Source organism: Vulpes vulpes, chromosome 8 (assembly GCF_048418805.1).
Source record: "Vulpes vulpes isolate BD-2025 chromosome 8, VulVul3, whole genome shotgun sequence".
NCBI classification, from domain to species: domain Eukaryota; kingdom Metazoa; phylum Chordata; class Mammalia; order Carnivora; family Canidae; genus Vulpes; species Vulpes vulpes.
In genome coordinates this window covers 60,560,997-60,586,414 of record NC_132787.1, presented here as the reverse complement: position 1 = coordinate 60,586,414, position 25,418 = coordinate 60,560,997, and the positions used below count along the sequence as shown (strand labels likewise).

The window sequence follows — 25,418 nt, the reverse complement described above, 5'->3', positions numbered from 1 at the left end:
AAGTATTAAGATTGAAGTATTAAGATCTTCCCAATAGTGGTTATTGAAACAATAAATACATGTACAGTTCTACAATGAAACTAATAGCCCATGTATTGAAATTTAAAACTTTAAGTGAATCTTACCTAAAATGAACAGAAACACATAGGGAGAAAGGGCTATACTCTTAACTGTGTCAACTTTTTTTTTTTCTTTTAAATATGTGAGACAGATTTGGTTTTCCCAAGAACTGTATTTATAAGACCTAAAAGAAAACTTTCTTTGCAAGTTACTGGATTTAAAGTCAGAGGCAAAACTGATAGAATCACCTTAACATAAAGTAGGTGCCTTTGGCTACTTGAGAATATATATATATATATATATATTCAATATATAGTCATATATATATATATATTCAATATATAGTCATATATATATATATATATTCAATATATAGTCAAAGAAATCTTCCCAGTTACAGAGAATAATTTAGAATTCCAATATGTAATTTAAAGTTTTAAGTAAAATTATTCAGAAGAAATGAAGAAAATACATGGCAAGTATATGCAATTGATCTTATTTCACTGTTGTCCTCCCAAATCCAAAGTAAACAAGTGTGTGATTCTATAATTCAAACTTGAGACAGAATAAATTTTTATAATGTTCCACAGATCAGAGGTTATCTTGAAGAGTGACAAGGAAAATCTTAGCTTCCAAAACAATGTCCAGCATGCTATCAACACAAATCATCAAATTTAACAAATACATTCCCTTATTATGCTAGAAGCAGCAGGTTAGGGGAAGACATCAGAAAGTGATGCCCTATCAACACTTCATAATAAAGAATATTGGTTTTTTTCCTCCTAGTTTTCAAGGAAGGAGAAGATGAGATACCCTTTTAACATGCTTCTCAAAGAGTGGCCATAATATCCTTTAGTTGTGCAAGATGATGTGTATCTGTGTCCTAAGATGTTAATATTTCAAAATTTTGGAAAAAGTAAATGCTATAAGGGTCCAATCATTTGAACCAATACACTGGTCCTTCCCCGTAGAAGATGGTTAAGGAGATCTAAGAGATCAGAGAAACACCTCTTGACGAAAAGTTATAGAGGCAGAGTTTGAGGAAATTATTTAAGTTCAACAGTTGGTAACCATACACCTTAATCAGTATGTAGTCTACTCCTTTGTATAAGCTTCCTTTGTATACTGAAAGGGTTTAAAACTTTTTATTTGACATTATTTACATCCCTTATATTAAAAAACACCAACGGCTGATTTTAAATGTTCCAAATTCTTAGAACTAGTCAAAGTCAAACTTGTGGCCAAGCACAAATATGACAAAGATAAGAAAAAGTTCTGACATTCAATTACAGCAGTTATGTAATATTTCTCAAATGTAAGTTTTCATTTTTTTAATTGTAAGACTCATTTCCAATAATGAAGATTAAATTCAAATTCCTGCCTCATTACAGAACTGCACCAATAACCCTAAAGGCTTTATAAATTAGGGTTACAAAAGCACCAAACTACGCAGCTAGAAGGATAACAATGAAGGTTTTCATTCCTGGCTCTAGAATACAGCAAGTCCTTCCCCTTTACCATATTTACAGTTTGTCAATAGAAAAAGCTATTCTTTTATACAAAATGAATCACTGTGAAGTTTCATACTTCAATCAGAGCATGGACCTACTTGAAAAAATGGCTTAATGTGACGTTTGTGTGAGTTTGTCTTTTAAAATTAAAGTGCTTTCTTCACAAAATTCATTTACCGAAAGATAGTATCTAGTTTTCTAATATGGGAAAAAGCTTTCTGCAGTCATCAGGTTAGCCTGGAAAGTCAGTTTGAGATGTCAAATAAATGAAATTATTAAACACCAGAGTAAAAAAAAACAAAACAAAACAAAACAAAAAAAACCCACAGTCTTGGGGATCCCTGGGTGGCTCAGCGGTTTAGCACCTGGCTTCGACCCAGGGCATGATCCTGTACCACATCGGCTCCCTGCTTGGAGCCTGCTTCTCCCTCTGCCTCTGCCTCTCATGAATAAACAAACAAACAAACAAACAAAAAACCCCAAAAAACCAACAACAGTCTTTTAGAAATAAAGGAAAACACAGTCGTATTTTCGGAAATGCACAAAAAAGAAAGAGGGAAGGCATTCGGGATATAGGTATCTAATTTCCAAACCCGTGACCCACTTCCATCCTCCAATAATACCAGGCTTTCAAAACTCAAAAAAAGCTGGGTATGAGAACAAAGGTTAATACCATACCCTATACTTTCTGAGAAACTTTAGACTGCAATTTAACAATACTGAAAGATTAGTATTTATTTAAGAGGGCCACTGGGCTTGCATCCTTGCATCCTTATTTGGAACCTTAATCACACGATAAAGTAAATAAGGTTTACATGGGAGGGGATGAGAAAACTGCATCTTGCATCCTTATTCAGAGCCTTAATCACATGATAAGTAAATAAGATTTACATGGGAGGGGATGAAACAGACAAAATGTAGAATATTATTAATATATCCATAGGAGGTTTCTTTTCTTTTTCTAAATTTTTTTTAGGAGGTTTCTTTTATTTTTTATTTTATTTTTTTAGGAGGTTTCTTTTAAATAGGAAACACATTTAAGTACTTTACACTAATTATAAACAAAAAGATCATATTCATGATGAATTTGCACCTGCCAAGAGCTTCAAAAACAAAAACAACACAAGCACCAGTATTTTCCCAGGATCAGTATACTTCAATAACGAAATGTGAACTATTCAGGCATCATCCACGTCTTTTTATCTAATGTCATGTAAGTCAGAAAAAACTGACTGCAAAATAGAAATTACTAGTACTAGAATTTTTAAAATTAATTTTATAAGATTACCATAATAGACGACTGTGTAAACTCATTAAGAATCTTTGGTAAGTCAAGGTAAAGAGGAAAAAACTGACCAGAACACAGACAATAGCTGCTCTTGCAGATCTGAAACTATGTCAAATGATATATATAAAAAATGATTTTTTGGATGAACCTACTCACTTAACCAGCCAGGGTTACTGTGGAAAAACCATAGGTCTATCTATTATCACTTATTGCCCTTTGTGGGCTCTTACGTCAAACAGTACTGTTAGTATTACTTCTTAGACATGTGAACATAATTGGTATAAGGATGTATGACTTAAAAAAAAAAAAAACTCCGTGCTGGCATATACAGCAAACCTAATTGCTTAAAGTTACCACCATATTTTAAAGCATTCTTAATCATCTTTATCACTTAAAAGCCTCATTTAAGAATTACTAAGAAAAATCCGTAAGACATCCTGCTTTTCAGGTATCTTAAAATTAGTGCAACAAATAAAACAAGCATTCCATATTTAAACACTTTCAAAATGCTCTTTCAAACTTATAAGCTCTTACTACATTGACTCTAAACAAGAACAAATCACTAAGTATTAAAAAGGGGAAAGAATTCTAAATCAGTTATTTCCAATGAAGAGTAGTAAAAAGGTTATTAACTGGTGCGCAAAGGTGGTGATAAAGGTGGTATTCATCAGAATGAGAAAGTTACTAAAAAGTGGGTTTACTACATGTGGTCAGGACAAGGCTGTTAGTCATTAGTTTGTGTATACACCGAAGAACAGCTTTCATCTTTTGTCCAAGCTTTCATACTTTATTTTGCTTTATAAATATTCTGTTCCCCCACTCTAGCTGTTTTCAAAAAGTGTCAAGATACATACTGATTATCTTTTTGGTTTGAAGTCAGTGAAATTTTAAAAGATCATACAAAATAATTAAAATTTTATTACTATGTTTAGCTATTTTGGAATAGAAAAATCTAACATAATACTGTTAAGAGTCGAGTTGTTCAAGAGTCTACGAAAACATTTCATAAAGAAGTCATATTTATGTATTTAATTCAAACTGTTTACGAATTCAGTTTTTCTTTAAAAATCAGTAAATACCTGAAAGAGACTAAAAAACAAAACAACGCTAGGTCAATAGTCAAAAAAAACCACACACACACACACCCTACCCTAATGTTCATACACATACACACACACACACACACACACACAAAATGGACATGAAAGATATAAACATTTTTGCTACAAGTAAGCAATTACCATAAAATACAGAAACAAAGTTCAATAATTAAATGCTATGCAAAAATGTTAGCAAACTTAAGCAACATACCTTTCTTTTCCTAGTTCTGGGTCTTTGTCAGCTTGAGCCTGTAACACAATTCCACATTTCATTAGAGGCTATTCTACTGGAATTTAAATATTTAACTATTCAATGCCGTGTTCTTAGTTCTTAAAATCTAAGCTAAAAAAACAAGACAATGTCTTAAAAATATATCCAACAGTTAGTTTTCAGTATCCACATAACTATCAGGTTCTAGAATTATTTTCTCATTAGATAAAAAGCCCTAAGTTAGGTGATAGAGGCTGATACAGAGCAATTAATGAGAAAAATGTCACCTTAATGTTGATATAAGAAAGAAACTTTTTTGGACGCCTGGGTAGTACAGTTGTTGAACATCTGGCTCTTGGTTTCAGCTCAGGTCATGATCTCAGGGATCCTGAGATAAAGCCCTAAGTAAGGCTCTGTGCTCAGTGAGGAATCTGCTTGAGATTCTCTCCCCCTCACCCTCTGGCCCTCCTCCCATTCTATCTCTAAAATAAATAGATAAAAACTTAAAAAAAATTTTTTTAACTTTAAAACCTTGGTAATACTGTTTTTTCTCCCAAGAATAAAAAGTCAACCTGAAATATCAACAGCTTCATCGTGCAATTGTTATTTAAAAAGGGAGATGAGGTGACTTAAAAAGCTTTCTACTCCAAACACCTAGAAGTGCTGAACAAAATTTAACAATCTTTTTTTTTTAAAGGCTCCATGATGGGCTACCAGGAGCTCAAACTCACAACCCTGAGATCAAGACCTGACCTGAGATCACGAGTCAGATGCTTAACTGAATGAGCCACCCAGACACCTCTAATAATATCCTTTAAAAAATATATTGAACCACCAAAAATGCAATGTCCTAGGGCCCAAAATAGAAGGAGAAATTAAAATTTAATGCCTATGTACCAAGCATTGGTCCAAGCATTTATTTATTTATACACACACACACACACACACACACTAGCTGTAGACTTTTTCTCAGGGAATCACATGTGCTCTGAGTTCAGAAGTATCTTTCTCTAGATATATTAAAATCTGAAAACTAAACTTGAAAGAAATTGAGGGACGCCTGGGTGGCTCAGCAGTTGAGTGTCTGCCTTTGGCTCAGGGTGTGATCCTGGGGCCTCCTCACGGGCACCTACTTCTCCCTCTGCTTATGTGTCTCCCTCTCTCTGTGTGTCTCTCATGAATAAATAAATAAAATCTTTAAAAGAAAAAAAAAAGAAATTGAATAATGTGCCTAGAAAGGGTTTCTGGTGTGGTTATAGGAGTCCCAGAGTAAAGGCTTTCTTTATTGGGGCATTTTGTTGGGTATTCAATCTACACTGTAATGATACATAACCAAAATTAAAGATGGCAGTTGATAAGCCCCATCCATAGTATTTAAAAGCAGTCTTCCCCTTCATGGGAAAACCTTCATGGGGACTTGTGTGAGTGTGACAGCAGAGGAAATCTATACCAGATACCTGTATTAGCCAACTTGGCTCTTTTTTTTTTTTTTTTTTTTTTTTTTTAAATTTATGATAGTCACAGAGAGAGAGAGAGGCAGAGACATAGGCAGAGGGAGAAGCAGGCTCCATGCACCGGGAGCCCGATGTGGGATTCGATCCCGGGTCTCCAGGATCGCGCCCTGAGCCAAAGGCAGGCGCTAAACCACTGCGCCACCCAGGGATCCCCACCAACTTGGCTCTTTATTGATAATGAAAGAGAAAAATAAATGCACAACAGAGAGCAAGATAAGCATACAAAATGGACTGAAGATAGTTCAGACAACTGAAATACTCCACAAAACCGGTATAGATGTTACCTCCTGAAAGAACATTAAAATTTAAAGAGAAGAAATAATCAAAGAAATAATAAGAGGAAGACCTTCTTCAGGTGAAGGAACACACTCATCTTTATGAATCCACTGAGTGCTCTTAAAGCAGGATATATGAAGTAAGGCCCAAACCAAGGCAAACCTTGCTCACTAGGCTAGCCACACTGATCCTCCTTAAGAGTTCCTAAATCATCAAATCCATGTCCTTAAGGACTTAGAAGGGCTTAGCACTTGTTCTTCTGTTTAAAAACCTCCTCTCCTTGTTATGGTAGTGCCTGCTCTCCTACTTCACTCAGGTCTCAAATAACTATTCCTCAGAGGTGCTATCCCTGCCACTCTAAAATATACATTTCCTCCCATCCATTACTCTCTACCCTTTTTATATCTTGATTAGTCTCCGTAACACTTCATAACATTTTTTTACCACCTGACATTGCATGTGTGTGTGTGTATGTATAATCTTTTACAGTCTGTCTTCGCCACTAAAATATAAGCTCCTCGAGGACTGGGACAGCAACTCTTCTGTTTCTGTTTATCAATGTAGTCCAATGTCTAAGACAATGCTAGCATAGAAGAGGTATTAGACAGCTATTTGTTTAATGAACCAATGAATAAATGCTAAAAGCTTCCAAAGGAAAAAAAATAGAATACATAATGGTATGATTAAAATCAGCCTCCTCCTTAACAATATAGGTTAAAGGGTGCCTAGGTGACTCAGTAGGCAGAGCATGCAACTCTTAATCTCGGAGTTGTCAGTTTGAGCCCCATGATGGGGGTAGAGATTACTTAAAAATAAAATCTTGAAAAAAATACAGGTTAAAAACAATGAAAGGAAAAACAATCTGAGCACAGAATTCTCCATCAAGATAAATTATCAATGAAATATGTAAGAGCAGGGACGCCTGGGTGGCTCAGCGATTGAGCGTGTGCCTTTGGCTCAGGTGTGATCCCGAGTCTGAGGGTCTGAGGATCGAATCCTGCATTAGGCTCTCTGCATGGAGCCTGCTTCCCCTCCCTCTTCCTATGTCTCTGCCTCTCTGTGTCTCTCTCATGAATAAATAAATAAAATCTTCAAATGGCCATAAATTTAGAACAGGGAGTTTTGTTTTGTTTTGTTTTAAAGATTTTACTCATCTATGCGTGAGAGACACAGAGAGAGAGAGATGCAGAGACACAGGCAGAGGGAGAAGCAGGCTCCATGCAGGGAGCCCGACGTGGGACTCAATCTGAATCTCCAGGATCACACCCTGGGCTGAAGGTGGTGCTAAACCACTAGGCCACCCAGGGATCCCCCTAGAACAGGGAACTTTAACAAGAAAGTAGATTCTATTAACAAACAGTAATTAACGACCTGATTAACATGAAAACAGCCTTTCCTTTTCCTCTCAACAACCACCTCCCAAACCTGCACCACCACAAATGTAGAGGAAAGCCATAATCCAAACACTGAGGAAAACAAAAACAGCATCATTTTGAAAAGTGAATGGGAATGTAAGAAAGTGACCTCCAAATGTACAAGTTATGGACAGATATTCTATTTCCTTCTTTACAGACCCACTCTCAAACTACTGAATTCTGTAGTATCTTCTGAATCAAGATATAAAAATACAGATACTGGGATGCCTGGGTGGCTCAGCAGTTGAGTGTCGGCCTTTGGCTCAGGGCCTGATCCCAGATTTCCTGGGATTGAGTCCCACATGGGGCTCCTTGTATGGAGCTTGCTTCTCTTCCCTCTGCCTGTGTCTCTGCCTCTCTGTGTCTCTCATGAATAAATAAATACAATCTTTAAAAAACAAAAACATTGATTTTCAGTACTGAAAATTAAGCCTTCATGCTTCATATGAAGAGTAATTATAGTTATATAACTAAAAGTTGCAATGTACACCTACATAAGTAATATTAAAAGTAAAAAATGAAGGGGGGGTGTCAAAGACTAATAGAGGGTGTTAATTAGCTCATTATAAAGGTGGTAAATTAAAAACTGTAATTTAAGAAATTTGGGAACAGAATTTATTTCCATTTCCTAGTCTAGCTTAGTCTTTAATTACTTCTCATATAGACCATTATAATACCTTGAAATTGGTTTAGCTGTTTCAACCAACAATTTATCATTTGTTGAATGAATATAATAGACACTATGTGACATTCTCAAGATTATGAAGCTATCTTATTAGGTGTGAGGCTAAGTCTACAGTAAAACAATGTGTTTTTCAATTTAATAAGCCATAAGAAGAAGGTTCTGAGTTAAAACTTGGGAAGTAAAGTATCATTCAGGCAGATGTTTTCTAGAATTTTCATTTGTTTCATTTCCTTTAAGTCCAAAAATCTAGGACTACACTTTTAGGAGAAAAATTCTGTATTGTCAGTGTTTACAATAATTCTGAACAAAGTACTTCAAAATATCAAAAACACAAATTTTTAAGAATACAATGTTCTGTTGAGAAAAAAAGTGCTAATGAACAAATAAGTAAAATCTTAAAAAAAAAAAAAAAAGTGCTAAAAAAATTCAAATTTTTTTCTGAAATTATCAGGTTAAACAAGCCACTCAAATTTGTGCTGAAATGAGTACCTATCATTGGGTACCTGGGGGGCTGAGTCAGTTAAGTATCTGACTCTTTTTTTTTTTTTGAGATTTATTTATTTATTGGGGGGTGGGGGGGCTGGGCAGAGACACAGGCAGAGGGAGAAGCAGGCTCCATGCAGGAAGCCCGACGTGGGACTCGACATGGGACTCGATCCCAGGTCTTCAGGGTCACGCCATAGGCTGCAGGCGGTGCTAAACCTCTGCACTTCCGGGGCTGCCCTGACTCTTTGATTTCACCTCTGGTCATGATCTCAGGGTCATGAGACGGATAGTGAGGAATCTGAGGATTTTCTCTCTTCTCCTCTCTCAGTCCCTCCCACCCACACCCTACTCCATTCTCTCTCTAAAATAAATAAATAAATCTTTTAAAAAAATCAATACATATCACAATGCCTTTACTTATAAGATACTCTATTTAATTTGGTTTTGGATAATGGAATCTTCTTTTTCTTGAGCTAGCACAAGATTTTTGGCATATTAATTAACAGAAAACAAGCAGACACCAAATATAGGCCCCATTATTTACCTCCTGTTATGGAGATACAAATAAACTATTAGAAAAAGAAAACATCTGAGTTTGAATCTAATTCTTTCAAAGGTGGATTAGTTTTCATGCATATATTACTGTGTAAGTCAATAATCTGTAAACTCTTATGTCTTACACAAGAGTTTATAATAAATTAAAGAAAGGAATAAATAAACTTCTATCAAGAGTAGGCAAAATTGGACTTGAAGTAGATTCTGTACTCTTGAGAGAATTATGTTAGGTATATAGAAATCATTCTACACATATGTCAATAACAAGTATCAGAATGAATATGCTACATTTTTCAAAACTACTCAATTTATTGTAATTTAGACAAATTTACATTGCTCCATAAACCATGAAAATTGGAGTCATGATTGCAACACAAATCTTTAAAAAGAAAGAATATTTAAACTCAGTACTAGTTTGGCTACTCTCCAAGAATGATTCTTGAAATTTCCTTCAGAGTACATCATCTAGTTTTGGAAGGATGACCTTTACACTTTCTTCATTTTTCTAAAGGCACAAAAGTTGATAGAAAAGAATCTTACCTCTGATGAGTCCATTTTTGGAGATAATGTGCATGTCAATACATGGTCGCCTATATTCTGGGGATTTTGTTTCAGAAAGCTATACATTGACTGAGCAGATTCAGGACTATCTAACTGAAGAATTGCCTTTGGAGAAGATAAAGAAAAATTAAATATTAATTTTTTAAAGAGTATTAATTTTTTTTAAGATTTTATTTATTCATGAAAGACAGAAAGGGGGGGGGGGGAACAGACACAGGCAGAGAGAGAAGCAGGCTCCGTGCAAGGAGCCTGATGTGGGACTCGATCCCGGGTCTCCAGGGTCACACCTTCGGCTGAAGACGGCACTAAACCGCTGAGCCACCTGGGCTGCCCCCCAAAAATTAAATATTAAGTAGTTCCTTAAAAAACTGAAGTAGAATTACCATATTCTCCAGGAATTTCACTTTGTGTTATATACCCTAAAGAACTATAAACAGGAAATAAACAGCCATTTGTACACCCATGTTCATACCAGCATGGTAGAAGCAACCTAAGTATCTATCAATGGATGAGTAAACAAAATCTGGTATATGCCAACAATGGATTATTATTCAGCTTTAAAAAGGAAGTTAATTCTAATATATGTCCCAATACACGCTGGAAGACATTAAGCTAAGTGCAATAAGCCAAATCACAAAAGATCAAATATTATAAGATTCCATTCATATGAGACAGAGTAGTGAAAGGTGGTTGTCGGGCACTAGGAAGGAGACACAGAAGAATTACTGTTTACTTTTTTATATAGTTTTTAAAAATTTTATTTATTTATTCATGAGAGACACAGAAAGAGAGAGAGGCAGAGACACTGGCAGAGGGAGAAACAGGCTCCATGCAGGGAGCCCGACATGGGACTCAATCCCGGATTCTCCAGGATCACGCCTTGGGCTGAAGGCGGCACTAAACTGCTGAGCCACCCAGGCTGCCCGAGGAATTACTGTTTAATGGAAAGATAAAGTTCTGGAGATGGACAAGTGATGGTTGTATTACAACATGAATATACTTAATGCCACTAAATGGATACTTAAACATGGTTAAAACAGCAAGTTTAGCTACATATATTTTAGCACAATAAAAACATTTTAAATTTTTCTAAAGAAGAGATAGATTTTTCTTCCAGACCTCAAATGTGATTACAAAGGTAAGGTTAATCTTCATTTCAAAGGAAGCAAGAGAAAATAATCCTCAAAATGCTGCAAAGTCCAGGCAAAATGGAAAAGTATGATAGACTTTAATAAACTTAAAAATATCTATTAGAGGATTAAATATATCTAAATAAAAGTTCAAAATTTCTTATGCCACCTGTCATCTCCCTTCCCTCCTATGTCACACTATTTCTTAAGTATCAAACATGCTCAAACATGTTCTAAGAATCAGTTACAAGCATGTAAAAGAAATTACTATCTACTTTAGTGAATTAGGTACTTTTTCTGAAGCACACACTATCAACTTTGATATGAAATGCTACCTTTCTAAGTAATATGTTTGCTCAAAATTGATTTTTAATAGATAAGTATCTGAATTAAATATTAAACACAGGGATGCCTGGGTGGCTCAGAGGTTGAGAGCCTGCCTCTGGCCCAGGGCGTGAGTCCCAGGATCAAGTCCCACATCGGGCTCCCGGCACGGAGCCTGCTTCTCCCTCTACCTGTGTCTCCACCTCTCTCTGTGTGTGTCTCTTACGAATAATCAATAAAATAATAAAATAATAAATAAATAAATAAATAAATAATAAAACAAAGGGCAAATGTAAAGAAGTTAACAATTTCTTTTAAGGAAGGAAGCCGCCATACCATGAAGTGAGGGATCATCATTTTATACTTCTTTCTGCATAACTAAACAAAAAAACCTAACTCTCTATGTGCTTTATGGCTGGAAGGGACTTCAGAAAAATACCTACCTGATAACACCTTTTTTCATTTTACAAGTAAGAACTAACTAAAAGTATAAGCTAACTCAGCCAAAGTCACAAAGGTAGTTAAGGCTAGATGAACTAGAGTCTTTGTCCATGCAAGTTTAATTTCCTGTTAAAACTAGGACTTTCAGGGTGCCTGTGTGGCTCAGCTGGTTGAGTGTCTGACTTGATTTTGGCTCAGATAATGATCTCAGGGTCATGGGATCAAGCTTTATGTCAGGATTCCCACTTGGCAGAGAGTCTGCTTGAGATTCTCTCTCTCCCTCTGCTCCTCTCACTGCTCTTGCTTACTCTCTCTCTAAAAATAAATACATCTTAAAACAAAAACAAAATACTAGGAATTCTGAGGAGAAAGTAATAATCTCTTCCTTATTACAGCCTAGGAGAAAATATGCCAATCTATCATATAGTTAAGGAATGATGTTGATGGGTGCTTCAGTTTTCAAGATGGATTAAAAGTTACAAACCCTCAGTCATATATTCTCTACAGAACATACAGCTAAAATAGGAAGGACCCATTACCTTGTTTTTATTACTCATGAATACATGGTGATCCACTTTTCCAAACTGAAGTCCAACACAAAGCACACACTGAAGTCCATCTTCTGGTAAGTTATCAAGATGTACAAATCGATTGTAAATTTTATCTATATTCGCCTGTAGTTTTTTTTTTTTTTTTAAGAGACAGCATAGAAAAAGAGAAACACAGCTGAAGTATCAAACTACAAAACACACATTAATAATAATTTAATTTTTCAGAGATCAGATGATATCCTCTCCCAGGAATAAGAAAATGTGAGTGAAGACAGTGAGATTTTAGTTTTAGATTTGAGTAATCGATGGAACAATATACTAAAAACAAGAGGTTTAATCTTTCTTCTATCAACATAATATTTACCCTAAAACATTTAATATATACTTAAGCTACTTAATATGGCTCCAGTATCTAGAAAATATTTCACAGTAAGGAGTACCATGACCCTTTATTTCTTATTTTTACCAAGAGGAGATCCATCTGATACTTTCATCACCTCAGTATTTTTTAAATTTAAATTCTAATTAACATATAGTGTTAATTACAACATTAGTTTCAGAGGTAGAGTTCAGTGATTGATAAGATGTCTATAATACCCAGTGCTCATTCAATCACATGCCCTCATCATTACCTCAGTATTTTAAAATCAGTAGACTTGTAACAGGTGAATAACCAATGTTTCCATCATTTAAACAAGTGTACAAAGGCATTTAACTTATCAAATGCAAAACTTACCTCTGGATCATTTTCTTTAATCAAGGTTGTAAATATAGCTTCCTACAAAGGCAAAATAGAGGGAAAGTGAAGATTAAGTCTTCCTCATTCATATGCTTAGTCAAGATTTATAATAAAATAACCTATATGAATAAGCATTATTTATTTGAGAGAGAGACAGAGCATGAGCAGGGGGGAAGAGGTAGAGGGTGATGGAGAAGCAGACTCCCCACTGAGCAGAGAGCCCAACACAGGGCTTGATCCCAGGACCCTGAGATCACGACCTGAGTTGAAGACAGACATTTAACTGACTGAGCTACACAGGCACCCCTCAAGTCCCACTAATTCTTCTTATTCCCCTAAGCGAATTCAAGTTTAATAAAGTGGTGTCGGGGATCCCTGGGTGGCGCAGCAGTTTGGTGCCTGCCTTTGGCCCAGCGCGCAATCCTGGAGACCGGGGATCGAGTCCCATGTCGGGCTCCCGGTGCATGGAGCCTGCTTCTCCCTCTGCCTGTGTCTCTGCCTCTCTCTCTGTGTGTGACTATCATAAATAAATAAAAATTTAAAAAAAATTATTTAATAAAGTGGTGTCAGGGGAAGACATTCAAATTCACATACAGGGAATGAGAGATTTAATTTGGCAGTCAATAAGAGGATTCAAACTATAAAACAAAAAGTTAACTGAGCAAAATAGAGAATGAGGAAGAACAGAAATGTAGGCTAGTAAAAAAAAAACCACAACAGTACACAATATTTAATGTACAGTTATTTAGTGCTGTTGATTATAAAGAAGGCTAAGAGTGACATGAGATAAAAATGTCAAGGCCTGGGAAAGGCTAGCTAATGGATGGTTTACCTGTATAGGAAAGGAACTTTATCTTAGGAGAGTCTGGTTCTTAAGTTTTTTTCTCTTTTCAACAATGACATACATAAAACAATTCCACCAATTACATCAGAGTGATTCTCCATGGAAGGCTTTCTCAAATAACATGCATTTCCACCTTCCTCTAGAGAGTCTAATAATTCCGCTTCATACTTCATACTTCTATGAAGCAGTTGATAATAAATGTTTGTATGCCACAAAGAAACAACGAAGGGTTCCTAAGTCGACTGACTTTGAACAGATTTAAATTTTATGTCAGTCTCATTACTTCATGGAGAAAGGTTTTAAGGGAGACAAAACTAAAGGCAAGAGACATAAAGAACTACTTTAGTTGGAGTTTCAAGAAACGAAGCAATGATGGATGGGATATAGAGGGAATGAATTACAGAAATATTTATGATTTAAAAATACAAGACCTAGTGACTGGTTGTGAGAAATTAGAGAAAAATTAAAGCAACATCTGGAGTTCTAGTTTGAAGGACAGATAACAGGAGTAAAACAAGAATAGAGAGTTATTTACAGACAGCAGTTTTCAACTTTTTTCCCACTCTGACATACATGAGAGGTTAGATTCCTTCAATAAGGAAGTAAATCTTAAACACTGGGATGGGAGACTGTGAAGGGACAGGAAGAAACTTCCTCAAGGTCTCAGAGAAAACATGTAACCTGAAGATACAACCTAGAAAGCATAAGTGACCACAATAAATCCGATTTAAAAATTTTATAATTTTCTAGTAAAAATGATACCAAGTCTATTAGTTACCTCATCTTTTATATTCATGTTTTCCGGAACCATACTTATTGAGAGTTGATTTCCATCCATTGATATTGGGAAGCAGGTATAAAATTTTACCATAGATTCTGCAGATTTTCTATTAATTTCCATAAATACCTTTGAAAATAGAAATTATAAGACAAGAAAAATAAATGTCTTAAATTTAAGTTACTTTTTCTTGAAAAGATTTAATTAAGAGACAAGTAAATTGAGTAGCTTAGTAAATATTAAGATAAAAAAATGCATTCCTCCGAAGTGAGGCCAACAGACTCAGAGTATTACAACCATAAGGAAGAAATAATGAATGAACTCATTAGGCAATACTAAAGAGAGAAACAAGACAGGACATTCCAGTAAATCGCATTAAGGAAAAATTGTATTTATCTTATTCATCCCTATATCCTTAGTACCTAGAGCAGTATTTAACACACAGTAGACATTTAATAAATATTTAAGTAACTAAATTTAATGATTAGTAAAATATGAGAAATAAGAAAATTGAAAGAACCAAAGAAATGTGTAATGATTACCAAGTTATTTTTAATTTTGTTTTCCTAATTATAAAATTATAGTTCCATGCATTTCAGTTTTAATTTTCATCCCTGAGTAAATAAATAGGTTGAACATTCTTCTCTATGTCTGATATTGAGGTAAATATCTTTCATATATATTTCTTCATAGTTGTAATTCTTTTTTTAAGGAATTATCTATTTGTGTCATTTGTCAATTTATTTATTGAACTTTTAATATTTTACAGCATAATGAATCTTTCTCTTTTACAAATATAATTTAAATTTTTAATTTATATCTTGCTTATGTTAATTTTAATTCACAAATCTTTATATGACTGAATCTGGTATTTTTCTACTTAATATCTTAAAAACTATTAAATCTCCAAATAGTTAATAATTCTACTCTAATCAAAACTGGGCAGATAATACTATCCACTTTCTCAATTTGGATTTTATATTTAATGTATCTTCTTATTCTTTGGTATATGATACAAAGTATGAATCTGAATTATTCATTTACAGATTCCCACAATTTCCCTGTATTTCAATGTACTGTCACATAAAAAAATTATTCTATTAAAAAACTCATTCCTTTTATTCTTGTCTCTAAATAGAAACAGCTTTAATGAAATATAATTTACATATCATAAAGTTCACCTATAAAGGTGTAGAATTCATTGGTTTTTAGTAATTTATAAAGTTGTACAACCACTCAATCTACTTTTAACATTATGTGAAACTACATATAACTCACTTGTGTTCACTCTCTTCTACTGTTTTCTTAAGCACACCGGCTCTGACTGCCATCAAACACATATATCCTACTCTCAAAGATCTCTTCTCTAGTGACCAACTCCTAATAGAAGAACACTACTACTAAGCCACCTGAGTGGTATTTCCATTATTTACACTTTCCTGAAATCTCACTCCCTGTATCTTCCACAGGTTGTTTATTATGAATTATACATTTTGTTTTAAAATGACAAAAATAGTATGTACTTATTACTGAAAATTTATTTATTTATTTATTTATTTATTTTTATTACTGAAAATTTAAAACACATAGATAATAACCTAGGTTATTCTAAGTACTACTGATGACATCTTTGTTTGAGAATGGTTACTTCCCATTTGTGTGCAATTGGTGAAACAGCAGGAATATTAGTAAAAAAGTGCTATAAGTTGTTATAAAACTCTGTATCATTAACATAGTAAAGACATAAAACATTTCCTTTAGACTAAAATTTTGAGCAAAATTTTGACACATTTAGTGCGCCATCCTCCCCATGATTAAAACTATGTCAAATCATTTAGGATAACACTAAATACAGGATATCTATTTTATATTTAAAAAATCCCTTAGCATGAGTGGCTTAATTTTTTGAGGTGCTTCTTTTAAACCCTTTCTTTTTAGTTTTGTGAACTTAATGTATTTCAAAATGTGCTTCAGACATATGAACAGCTATTATCAACGCTTACCTTTTTATGAGATGATAAAATCAAAATATCCTTTAAACCACCAAATGGTTTTACTAGGTTGTAAACTTCTTCTATAGAATATCCTTTATTAGGCAAATTAGAAATAAGTACCACACACATTTCCTCTGTTTCCTTCAAAACAAATTTAAGAGTTGACATTCAAATTTCTTTAACTGCTTACTTTATACTTATTTAAATTTATGCTGCAGATCAAGGTATAATAGTATTTAAACTGCATTTAATACTAAATCTTACCAATTAAGAAGGCTGGTCTGAACCTCAAAAACAAAACAAAATGCAAATTTCCTCTCTCTGAGTACATAGCATAATTTCAGTCATACCATCTGTCACTTAGGGCTTTTAGTTCTCTTTTTCAACCACTGCTTAAAAATACAAGTTTAAGGGGCACCTGGCTGATTCAGTCAGGGGAGCATGTGAGTTTTGATCTTGGGGTGTGAGTTCAAGCCCCACAACTGGGTACAGAGATTACTTAAATAAAATCTTAAGAGAAAGTAAAAATAATAAGATAATAAAAGTAAACAAAAATACAAGTTTAAAAACACCAGTTTGTCTCTGACAACAACTCCTTCATGTACTAGTTGCCATTTCTGTGTCGTGTGATGCTAACATCCCCAAGCTCCAAAACAAAGCATATCCTTTTATCTTGCTGAATGAAATAATCTTTCAAGCAAAATTAAAGTTTCCCTTAGGAACCTTTCCCTACAACCTCATCACCATTACAAAGTAAATACTTTCATTTCTGCCTTCTCTTCTCTCAGATCAATTCTTTAGGATGATTCCATCAATGCCAGTTTTTCCTTTACTGGATTTTGAGAAAATCCCCAAAGGTATACTAAACTGGACAACTTGTCACTTTTCTTTTGGAAAAAAAAGGCTGGGGCGGAGGAGAAGGAAGTTATAATTTTCATAAATCAGTTGAGAATGATTTTTAACTATGTCAATTGTGTTCATAAATGGTTACTTTTGAAGTCCTTTAAGGCAATCTATTTGTGCTTTAAAATATTCTTCCTAAAACAAAATAGTTAAGACATACTAGTTACTCTCGAAGAATGAATCTACCAGTCAAAAATTGTTTAGCATGTGCATGATTTCAAGATCTTAACCAGTAAAATCTAAATTAACAAGATGCTAATACATTCATAATGACAAAGGTAACCACAGGAAAACAATGTGAGCTTCATGCCCTTCAAATTGAACTTCAAATTCCACTTCCTATTCTAAAAACACACAGAACAACTGGTATTCTAAATATTAACTTAACTCCCATTTGCCTCTAAGAAAAAAGTAAAGCAGATTTCACAAAATTCTACTGGTTCTGATTTGACAACCTGTTTTTCTAGTCAAAACCCATTTGGCCTAAACTTTTTTCTCTGTAAAAGGTAAACCTCAAAAACATGTACATTTATTGATAATCTGCACTTAAACATTTATGACTTACTCTGCAACTCAAATCCTATCTAAAAAGTCATATATGACAAGGGTGCCTGGATAGCTCGATTGGTTAAGCTTCTGACTCCAGATTTAGGCTCTGGATGATCTCAGGGTCCTGAGATCCACCTTGGAGCCTGCTTACTTTCCCTCAGCCCCCATACCCCATTTAAAAAACAAAAAACCTAAGGTGAAGTAATAACACTTAAAAAATAAAGTTACAAATGACAGACTTTTCACCATGCCAAATCCTGTACAATTTTTAGTAGGTTTACAATAAAAATATATTGTGTCAAAATTTCCTAAGCTTTTAAATAAGTAAAATGTAAAAACTGACCTTGTTAACTGGTTCATTTTCTGTAGCCTCCACAGCAGCTTCTTAAGATACAAAATAAGGTAAGAATTCATGCAGATGTATTTGATTTACCAAGATCCCACTTTTCCCACAATGGATTAAATAGTAGCTGCATGAAAATGTACACAACTGACAAAATACTAGAAATTTAAGAAGGAAATAGCTAGAGAAGTAACACTGGCTTTTAAATAATGCTTCATTTTATTCCTTCTAAGAGCTAAATTTCAGAATAATCAAGAGACAGAGTGAAGATCTGAATCATAATATTTTAAATTTCACTTAGGTATGAGCCTGATATTTTAAAAAATATGTATATATGATAGAAAATTAAATACCTTATTTTCTTAAAATTTAATTTTCTATCTTTAAAGATGAAACAAAATAAAAAAATTTTGACCTACCTGAAACAGTTTCTTTAACATTATTTTCAGTGGCTTTGATTTCCATACTGGTCTTTATTTCAGAGTTTTCTGCATGAAATAGTCTGCTTTAATAGTCTAGAAGAACACACTGATATAATTAAACTAATATCTCTAAACAGGAACTTAAATTAGTTTATTTTGTCACTATAAGTCTCCCTAGACTGACCTGAATTAAGTCAAAGCTAATATAGGAGTTGCTTTAAAAAAAAAAAAAAAAGGAGTTGCTTTGAAAATCAACAAAACAATCCCTTTGAAGATTTTAAAGCAATAATTTCCAAATAAACCTTAAAATGTACACCAAGAAGATCTAAAGAGAGCGCTTAATGAAAGCATTTAAAGCTTACCTGGTACAATCACCGGTTTACTGGTGTCTTTGTTTTTGACAATGCCAGCCTTTTTGACTTCTAGAGACTTCTTTCCACTAGATTTTGCTTTTAAAAGTAGAAGTGAATGATTATTCTAGGGATGTGTTCAATCATTTAGTGTGTCTCATACTAATATATGTAAGTAATGTAGTCCAACTTTATTATAAAAGCAGTTCTTTTCCATATATTTATCATTTCCACTTATATCTATTTACCAGTAAGATTAAAAGTAAATTTAAAGGGCCTCTGGGTGGCTCAGTCAGGTTATATGCCCTTGGCCCAGATCATGATCCCAGGACCCTGAGGATCAAGCCCCTCATAGGGCTCCCTGCTATGCAGGGAGCCTATTTCTCCTTCTGCCTCCTGCTCATACACACACAGAAAAGAAAAGAAAAGAAAAGAAAAGAAAAGAAAAGAAAAGAAAAGAGAAAAAGAAAGAAAGAAAGAAAAGAAAGGAAAGAAAGAGAAAGAAAGAAAGAAAGAAAGAAAGAAAGAAAGAAAGAAAGAAAGAAAAGAAAAGAAAGAGAAAGAAAGAAAGAAAGAAAGAAAGAAAGAAAGAAAGAAAGGAAGGAAGAAAGAAGAAAATAAGAAAATAAGTAAATAAGTAAGTAAGTGAGTAAGTAAATTTAAAATGAGACACAATTCTTGTTGATGACCATTAACGGGCCACAGGTTTCTTCTCCTCGTGGCAGAAGCATATTATAATTACTCAAAAAACATTTTATAATTCCTACAACGGCTCTTTAAAATTAGCCTATATATTAATAAACAGATGTTAGTTTCAACATGTTACATTTCTTTCTTTAAGGAGGAAACACTGTTTTAACAGGGAAAAAAACATTTTTTGGAGTAACAAAAATTTACAAGCTGGGGAAGGTAGCAAGGAGTGACAGTTCTAAAAATGGAGGAAAGTAAGTATTTGTAGGGGGAAGCGACAGAGCAGTCTGTAATTATACTGTCAATAAGGTCTCCTCCACCAAAATGTATCTGCAATGGCACACACTGTCAAAGACCAATGTACCAAAATATAGAAGCCCCATTAAGTGTCAGGTTTTAAAAATCAAAGAAATATCTACTTCTTACTTGTAGTTATTAGATACTACAAATTATATGAATTTAAAACTTGTTTTCAATTATTATGGCTATTGTATTCTTCAAGGCAGTATTAAGTACAAACTTAATAAATCCTTTCCTTCCCAAAGTCTTACCTGTTTTGACTGAAGCTTTACCTTTAGCAGCTACTGTTACCACAGATTTTACAGAACCCGCTGATTTCCCTAAATCACAAAAGCTGTAGTCAAAATTAGCTTATTTAACTAGTATCAACAATCCCCCCCCCCCCCCAAGGAACCTCATAGAGAATGAGTGACAGACTACATTTTATCAAAACAAAATGCTATCATCCTTGGGGCACAGGTCATTCTCTAAATCTAGCAATGATGACAATTTCCTCAGGAAAAAAAGTAGCAGTAAAGTAAGAATTCACCTCCCCAGTGGGGTACTTAAAAATAGCATTCAGGGTAGTTAAATCTCTGAATGAGCGCATCAACCAAGAAGCAAAATTACTAACTGCAAGGATATAAGAACAGTCCAATAATGCTTTTAAAATTAAATTTAAATTAAAATTGGCCCCCCAGGGATCCCTGGGTGGCGCAGCGGTTTGGCGCCTGCCTTTGGCCCAGGGCGCGATCCTGGAGACCCAGGATTGAATCCCACGTCAGGCTCCCAGTGCATGGAGCCTGCTTCTCCCTCTGCCTGTGTCTCTGCCTCTCTCTCTCTCTCTGTGTGACTATCATGGATAAATAAAAATTAAATAAAATAATAAATAAATAAAATAAAATTGGCCCCCCAGCCCAAGATTCCTTTGCTCCCAGTTGATTGGATAGCCTTCAAGAACACTTTCATTATGGTTAGGCCACATAAAGCCTGCTTTGACTGATTCCTAGTGGGCTCTATGTGAACAGAACTATTTAAATTGCTTTGACTCTTCTTTGTACATACACATTTGTTACTCTTACTTATATTCAAAGATAATGTATAAAGACTGTGACCATCCAAGTGTCACTGAGAAGATCACCAGAGAGCAAAATCCCTTTCTATTCAGAGAGCAACATAAGGTTTATCTCTGAAAATTAGGATTCATTAACAACTAGTAAAGCTGCATTATGAGGAAAAAGCCCAGAATCAGAAGTCAGTAGAGCAACTGAATTCCAAATTAAATTGTGAAGTCTTGTGGCATGAGTAAGTTTCTGTGCACATCTGCCCACTTGTAAACAAGGGTGGCAATTGCTATAATTATTTAAGAGGACCCTTGTAAGAACATGATTATGCTTTTGAAAAATTATCACACAAAACTAGTGACATGCACAAAAATCAACTGAAATATTTATAAATCCACCCTTTATATCCAAAGATAGACCCTAACCTCTGCTCAAAAAGATTAATACCAATCCTTACAGAGTATCACCTAACCAGCTATTTCTTAGTCAATCCCAAATTTTCATACTGCTTGAGTCACACTGAGCCTCAAAGAGCCCTTAAGCATTTCTTTCACTATCCCTTATTACAAGTCAATTCACGTTACTACTTCTAGCTGTGTATAAGAACTTAAGGAAATAATACACAGAAATAATATCCAACAGGTAAGGGGTGGCTAAGCAGCTTTAACAGCCATTATCAGCAAATCTCCAACAGAATTCCCATAAATGTACTATAAAAGTAAGTACTAAATACTGCTGACTAAATAAATACATCCTCAAAACAAGATTCCTAGCTTTCCCTGACCCTCTCAGGTTTACTGCTTTGAAGAAACCACTATACAAAAGTTCTGGATTTGCCACTAACAATGGTTATTTACCAACGCAAAGCCGTTCTCTTTCTACCATTATAGAAAATGTAATTTAATACACTGATCTCTAGCCACTCAAAAAGATGACCCTGGGCAGCCCGGGTGGCTCAGCAGTTTAGCGCTGCCTTCAGCCCAGGGCCTGATCCTGGAGACTTGGGATCGAGTCCTGCATCAGGCTCCCTGCATGGAGCCTCCTTCTCCCTCTGCCTGTCTCTGCCTCTCTATGTGTCTCTCATGAATAAATAAATAAAATCTTAAAAAAAAAAAAAAAAAAAAAGATGACCCTAAACTAACTAGTATTTAGCAAAAATGAGAAGTAGAAAAAATAATGCTAGAGGAAAGAGAAAAAAAATCACTACTTTAAAACCCATGAGGGGTGCCTGGGTGGCTCAGCTGGTTAGGCATCTTGATCTCAGCTCAGGTCTTGATCTCAGAGGTTGTGAGTTCAAGCATGACACTTGGCCCACGCTTGGCGTGAAAACTACTTAAAAAAACCACACATAAAATAACCCCCACTAAAATCTGTAACAACTGAAAATATAGTTTTGCTGTGTGTTATCTGAACTATTTTATAAAAGAAAGTAAACAGAGACCTGAATAAAAAAGAGGGGAATTATCTCTGATACTCATCATGAGAAATTGTTTCCCACTTAATTATCTTATTTTGATAGTAACTACAAAGAAAGAGCATTGTTTACTAAGTCTCCTTTCTCCGAACTTCTAAATGGCTATAAATTTAAAACATTTCGTGTACATTCAGCACATATTTTGTCACATGAACTCCAAGATTCCTGCTTAATACTTTTTATGTAATTTAAAGTTAACTAGTATGTCTAGAATTCTAGTAAAAAAGCATACCTGAAGACTTACTGACTTTGGCTCCAGATGTCTTGGCTTGTCCAGTTTTGGCTAAAAAGAAAAATATATTAATGACACATTAGAAACATATCATTAGGAAAGAACTAACCCAGCAATGACTGAAAAAAAACATCCTTATACTTGTCTTTGTATGGGTACAGAACTGCCTAAGTAAATTCTGAGACATGTAGTTGCTGAGACAAAAGAAAATATTTGAAATTTAACAATATTAAATTGTCCTGCATGAAAACTCTATCAATTGATATTCCCATCAATAGACAGGAGAGTGGGGCTTCCCATTTCCACACACAGTAGATAAGTCAAGTTATTAATCACTCTAATCTGAAATGGAAACTGGTATGAGTTTTTATTTCTTTAATTAGGAGTAAAGTTGCACTGATTTTCTCATGCTTAATTACACACTATCTTCCTTCGACATCTGTTATCTTAATATTTGTCAATTTATTATCTTTTCAGTTGTTGAGGTTTTTCTTATTTGAGGACTTTATATATTAAGAAAACTCATCTGCATCACACAGGTAACAATTTTTTAAAAACAGTTATGCAAAATATGTATGTAAAAATATTTATGAAATCAAATATCCTGATAGGGAAGGATGTCTTCACTCTGAAATTGAAAACAAAAAAACTCGCCACATTTCTTTCAGTACTTTTATTTACCACCTTATGTATCACGATCCATCTGTGATTTACTTTGCAATTAAAGTACTTTTTTCCTTTTACAAAGGGACTAGTCAATTCAATGAATAATTGATCTTTTCCTTGTTAATTTAAAATATTACCATGATTTACTGATGTTGCATTGTTCTAGGAACTACCTCTGGAATCTCTCTGTTCTACTAATCTTTTGTCTATTTGTGCAAATACATGAAACTATTGGGAATCTTTACCTATGTAATTTTAGTATCTGTTACTGTTAGTCCTAATTAGTCTTCCTTTGCAGAATTTTCCTATGTTAATTTTGTATGTTTAAAGCTTTATAATCAGCTTATTCAGTTTAAAAATCTTATTATTTTTGTCAACTTACTGTGAATTTAAAAAATCTTACTGGGATTTTTACTGGATTCGTAACATTTATCTAATATACGGAAAAAAAGGGGCAGCCCCGGTGGCGCAGCGGTTTAGCGCCGCCTGCAGCCCAGGGTGTGATCCTGGAGAACCAGGATCGAGTCCCACATCGGGCTTCCGGCATGGAGCCTGCTTCTCCCTCTGCCTGTGTCTCTGCCTCTCTCTTTGCTCTCTCTGAATGAATAAATAAATAAATCTTTAAAAAAATAATAATAATAATAATATAAGGGGAAAAAAAGGCATACTGGGGCAGTTAAGCAGGGGAGCCTGCCTCTCCCCTCGGCTTGTGTAAACTTGCTTTCATTCATAAATACATACATACATACATACATACATACATAAATAAATAAATGAATAAATAAATCTTTTTTAAAAAGGAGACACATAATGGTGAGAAGCTTTCTATCAAAGAGTGAGCTGTTTTCTCACATAGCATTTTATGTCTTTCACTAATATTTAAATTTTTTTCATAGCTTTTACCCTTTTTATTACACCCATTTACAGTAAATGGAATATTTTATTAGATTACATGTATGGTTATTCTTTCTACATAATAAAGCAACTGAAACCCTATATTAATTTAGAAAATTAAGGTGGCTAATTAGCAAGCACTTCAGTAGACTCTCTTGGGTGTTCCATCATACACACACATTTGCAAATAATAATGAATCATACTTTCCAATTTTTATGCTCTTGACTTGCACCGACTGGTGGTTATTAGTTTTAGGACAATATTTATGTTATTTCACAGAATTAACATAATTTTTGTTACGTGAAACTGCTCCATAGTTTTAATTTATTATGACAACTTTATCAGCATTTCAAAACATTTATCTTTTTGAGATAACTGTAAATTCACAAGGAGTTGTAAGAAATAATAGGGAGAAATCCCATCCCTTCACCCGATTTCCCCCAATGGTAATATTTTGCATAATTATGTACTAAATTACAAACAGAAAGCTGACATTAATACAATCTACTAACATTTCCCTAGTTCTACACACACTCATTAATGTGTATTTAGTACCATGAAATTGTACCATAATGTGTAGATTACTGTGATCACGGATCACAATACAGCCAGTTCCATCACAAGGATCCTTCCTACTACCCACTTACAGCAATAACCACCTGCCTCCCCCTCCTCTTCAACCCAACAACCACTAATCTATTCTCTCTCTCTCGAACTTTATCATTTCAATAGTGCTGTATAAATAAAAGCTCTAATATATAATTTTTTGAGATTGATTTTTTCATTCAGTGTAATTCCTCTGCAATCCATCCGAGTATTACATCTATCGATAATTTGTTCCTTTTTACTGCCAAGTTGTATTCCATACTACAAATATATCACACAGTTTAACCATTCACCCACTGAAGGACATCTGCCTTGCTCCTAGTTTTTGGTTATTACAAATAAAGATGCTAACAACATTTATGCACAGGTTTTTGTCTGGACAGGTTTTGTGCAAAAGTAATTCATCCATCTAGGATAAATGCCCAAAGAGCATAATTGCTGGGTCCTATGGTAAAGCACATGCTTAGTTCTGTAAAAACTAC

The 25,418-nt window shown here is 34.3% G+C and overlaps 1 protein-coding gene across 50 annotated transcripts in view; it reads right to left on the bottom strand.

Moving 5' to 3' along the window:
• ZNF638 (zinc finger protein 638) overlaps positions 1-25,418 on the bottom strand; it is a 140,840-nt gene that overhangs the window by 10,627 nt on the left and 104,795 nt on the right. For 23 of the 50 annotated variants that reach the window (XR_012003081.1, XR_012003086.1, XR_012003080.1 and 20 more), the window contains 11 exons: positions 22,770-22,820; positions 20,272-20,340; positions 19,043-19,129; positions 18,678-18,746; positions 18,259-18,299; positions 16,473-16,604; positions 14,470-14,598; positions 12,845-12,886; positions 12,097-12,231; positions 9,642-9,767; positions 4,171-4,208 (listed from right to left, as the gene is read on the bottom strand). Coding sequence is in view for 43 of the 50 variants with exons in the window: in XM_072766849.1 (XP_072622950.1) it covers positions 4,171-4,208; positions 9,642-9,767; positions 12,097-12,231; positions 12,845-12,886; positions 14,470-14,598; positions 16,473-16,604; positions 18,259-18,299; positions 18,678-18,746; positions 19,043-19,129; positions 20,272-20,340; positions 22,770-22,820 (919 nt within the window). In the remaining 7 variants the exon portion in view is untranslated. The remainder of the gene's footprint in view (positions 1-4,170; positions 4,209-9,641; positions 9,768-12,096; positions 12,232-12,844; positions 12,887-14,469; positions 14,599-16,472; positions 16,605-18,258; positions 18,300-18,677; positions 18,747-19,042; positions 19,130-20,271; positions 20,341-22,769; positions 22,821-25,418) is intronic. The other 27 variants (XR_012003083.1, XM_072766852.1, XM_072766869.1 and 24 more) reach the window with 3 other exon arrangements.